General features: G+C 52.4%; 1 protein-coding gene across 1 annotated transcript; it reads right to left on the reverse strand.

The window, feature by feature from the left end:
- Positions 1–936: 936 nt before the first annotated feature.
- Positions 937–2,849, reverse strand: STEHIDRAFT_120574 (uncharacterized protein). The gene is made up of 4 exons (XM_007302951.1): positions 2,716–2,849; positions 2,312–2,612; positions 2,204–2,231; positions 937–2,145 (listed from the first exon to the last, which is right to left on the reverse strand). The coding sequence occupies exons 1-4, from the start codon at positions 2,791–2,793 to the stop codon at positions 1,350–1,352; spliced, it is 1,203 nt and encodes a 400-aa protein (XP_007303013.1). The 5' UTR covers positions 2,794–2,849; the 3' UTR covers positions 937–1,349.
- Between the last annotated feature and the right edge of the window lie 825 nt (positions 2,850–3,674).

Genomic DNA, 3,674 nt, shown 5'->3' on the forward strand with positions numbered 1-3,674 from the left:
TCACACACTGCACTATTGAGTNTATAACCTATTATGACCCATAACAATACTGTATAGTACCAAAAGGTTCTGAATGGCTCCCATTAATATTTAACACACACTCTGGTTTGTAAAGAGATGAGCAGCAGGAGCTCTGGGTGTGGTACAGCAGTACAGACCAGTGTTTGGCTGTTTTATGAGCCTATATTAGGTTGGATAATTGTGCACTAAGCCCTCAAATTATCTACATCATTGTACAAGCCTTCATAAATTGTTGCGGTATTTCTACTATTTTACTGAGGGAGTGTAGCCCCAAAAACAGTGGAGCTGGAACTCGGCAGAGCATTTGTGTGGCCCGAGTGGCACGCGAAAGGGCACGCGTCGATTACGTAATCTGGGACCCCGAGAACCTGTCAACGTTCCTGCGAAGGTCGAGGACGCAAGCCGAAGAGCGAATCCTGAAATTAGACCTGATACACCAGGGCAACCGTACTAGGGTGACGCTACCACGAAATCGCCGACCGTCCGTGTCCCCAAGTGCACAAAAGTCGCTCGGAGATCGCGCCTGATCTGTAGGAACTCCTGGGTTCAGTGGTCCCCTGACCAGCGGCCTCTACTACAGTAACCGTCGAAAAGACTGGAACAACCTTCCTGTCATAGCGGCGACAACCATCCCGAACAACGTCTGAATTTTTACGGGGCAGCGTCATAGCTGGGAAGGGGCGCAGGGGTACTGGGGGTAAAAGGATCCGGGGCAAAGAGGACCTGTAATGCTCTAATGTGGCATGAATATGACAGGCGTGGGTGTGTCGGCCTACGCCACCAAGCTGTGCGGAACTGGGAACACCGGTGCTGAGCGCTGGGGGCCGCCGCCACCAGGACAGACGAAGATCGACGCTGAACTTGTCGAGTAACATTGATGCTTTGGACGTTTATTGCTGGAATTCTAGAAAGGTTGGAATGTTATGTATTGCGGAGCAGGTGTGGTGAGCAAGATACACGTCAAGCGTGAACAAGAAAAGGAGCTGTTGTCGTGAATAAATATGAGGTAGGACCTGGCTGGGTGGGATACAGAATTTTCACAGCAGAACGATAACGAGAAGGGATGATGAGTACAAACTGGTCAGTGCAACGCATAGCCACGGGTACAAGCAACGTGCCGATGGTATGTCAGATCAAGGGCATCCAAGAAAAGAAGATGAAGCAAGGGAGAGGGAGACAAGATAAGTTAGCTATGCTACAGCAGAGAAGGATACTCGTACATACCGGGATACATTAGTTTCTCAGCGAAGCTACGAGAAAACATGCAAAACTTCAAGTATGTCCGTCCATATGTCAACGATGATCATGATCATGATCATGAGCTTGAACTAGCCAGGTCCAGAGTAACGTCCCATTCCCATTCTCTGGGCCAACGTCCGATCCACCGCGCTGCTAAACGAACCACGGACACCCCTATTGCCACCTTTCGCACCTCCGCTACCTCCTCGACCCCCTCCACCTCCACCACCGCTTCCGCCGCCGCTACCCCCACTACCTCCACCACCGCCCCCTCCAACGCCACCGGAACCGTGACCAGGCCCGCCATTCCGTTTCGATAATCTATCTCTGTCGCGATCGCGCTCCTTGTCCCGCTCTCTGCCTTTATCCTTATCCCGTTCTCGCTCACGATTCCGTCCACGGTCGCGAGGAAGCGCCGGTTCACGAGCCCACGATGAACTGTCCTCAGTATCCTCATTTATTTCGACCTTCATTCCGCCCGGTACCTTGCGGTGGTCTGGAGAAGCCGCAATAGGAGATCGCTCTACCGATGCGGTTTCCACGGCAGGCCGCGTGTTTGCGGAGTTGGAACTATTGGCTGTCGGGTTGCTGTTGTTGTTGCTGTTCTGAGTTTGAGTCTGAATACGCGGGAGAGTTGTGGTGGAGGAGGATGAGGATGGTGAGGGTTGTGCTTGCGCTTGGGGTTGCGCTTGAACTTGAGGGTCTAAGCGGGGTTTCTTGTGAGCGCGAGGCCCTGTGGGTAAGGGTTTAGAGGTCCCGTTGCTGTTGGTTTGGGAGAGAGCGGGGGATTGACGATGGGATTGACGCGGTGCTTGGGAGTGAGCATGCGCGTTATGGTGGCGCCCAGTAGACAGTATGGTCTCGTAGGACTTGTCTAGCTCCTCCCTGGAGATAGACAGGAGGGGGTCAGAAGCGATCAACATAACGAAGAATCAACACTCACGAAAGGGTTCTAATGACTTGGTGTGACTCTGGAAATTATAACATGAATGGAACATGACGGTTAGAACTACTCCCCACGCGCGCTAACCAAAGCCAACTATAGACGCACCTCTTAGTGCAGTTTCCAGCCTGCCTACAGCCCTCTTCAACCCCCGAACCTCTTCCTTCAATCTCCCCGTCTCCCCCGTTTTCAACATCTCATAGAGCTCGTCATTCTCCTCCTGTAGCAGCTTAGCCCGCTGGGTCAACGCTGTGGTGGCCGTGCTCGAGCTCGTCTGCGCGTTGTTATTCGCGGGTCCATTCAAGTGAGGCAATAGCAGCGACACGAGAGCAGGTGGCAACGAGACTGGGTCAGAAGTAGATGGACCGGGTTGTTTCGAAAGATACTGTCGTAATTGTGTGACCTCGTCCTGTTATGTTGAACGACATGACGTTGAGCGTGAGATTCCGACGCGCGAGGATGACCCTGCCTGCTCATGACAGGTCAGGGAAGTGAAATGTTTCAAAACTTACGGTGAGTTCAGTGACCTGAGCATCCCGTTGCCGGAGCAGGGTCTCCAGCTCTAGTTCTCTTGAGGATGGGAGATCCATAGCGGACGAGAGCGCGAGGTGTGCAATGCAGGCTGTGGTGCGGACGAGCCACGGTGTTCAGGTCCAGGTGCACGGCGCTTATTGCGGGGGATGGCGTAAGCCACCTTGTTTGGGCCACAGCGCCTCGAGGTCGCCACAACAAGAGACCAAGTGCGACTTCGATAAAGTACTTCGACAAGTTGTGTCAAGAATACAACAACGCCTCTGCTCTATACTATTCGTGAAAGCACTCGAGGAACTCCTCCCATAAATTCGTGAATAAACAAAATGTACCGAAAGCAAAGTGAGAACAGAATGCAAGCAGTACTGAGCAGTGAATGCGAATGCGGTTGCGACGATGGAGCGGGATACAACGTGAATATATCATGATACAAAACAAAGTCCGTGAAGGTCAAGAAAAGTCCAGTCAGATAATGCGGTTGGCCCTCCCTCCTCTGCCCTCTTCGCCACCCTAAGCCTCGGCCTCTAAGAAAATGTCCTTCAACTGTTCGGGGTCGATGCTGATGATGATGACAATGATGTACGAGGATGGTGCATAAGAATATACGAGCCGCCAGCTCGGCAAACCGATGGTCACTGCATATTATGGCCAGGACCGCATAAGGCATAGAATTGGTGGGCATAAAGTACGATCATGGTGTAAATCTCGTCGAAAGTACGGGTGGCAAAAACGATAGGCATGTGGGTTATTGACGAGCTGGAAAGACCATGAGTCTCTCGACTAGCTTCGGGGTTTCGAACGCTGGCCTCGAAGTATTGGCGGGTGGCGTATGGGGGCCTAATCCGCGGAGCGTAACAGCTTCTTCACCCGAGCTTTAATGGAGGGACAGCTGACGACACGCTTGCGTGCAGGAGCAGCAGAGGTGCAATTGGATGTCTGG

This window comes from Stereum hirsutum, assembly GCF_000264905.1.
Source record: "Stereum hirsutum FP-91666 SS1 unplaced genomic scaffold STEHIscaffold_5, whole genome shotgun sequence".
NCBI lineage: Eukaryota > Fungi > Basidiomycota > Agaricomycetes > Russulales > Stereaceae > Stereum > Stereum hirsutum.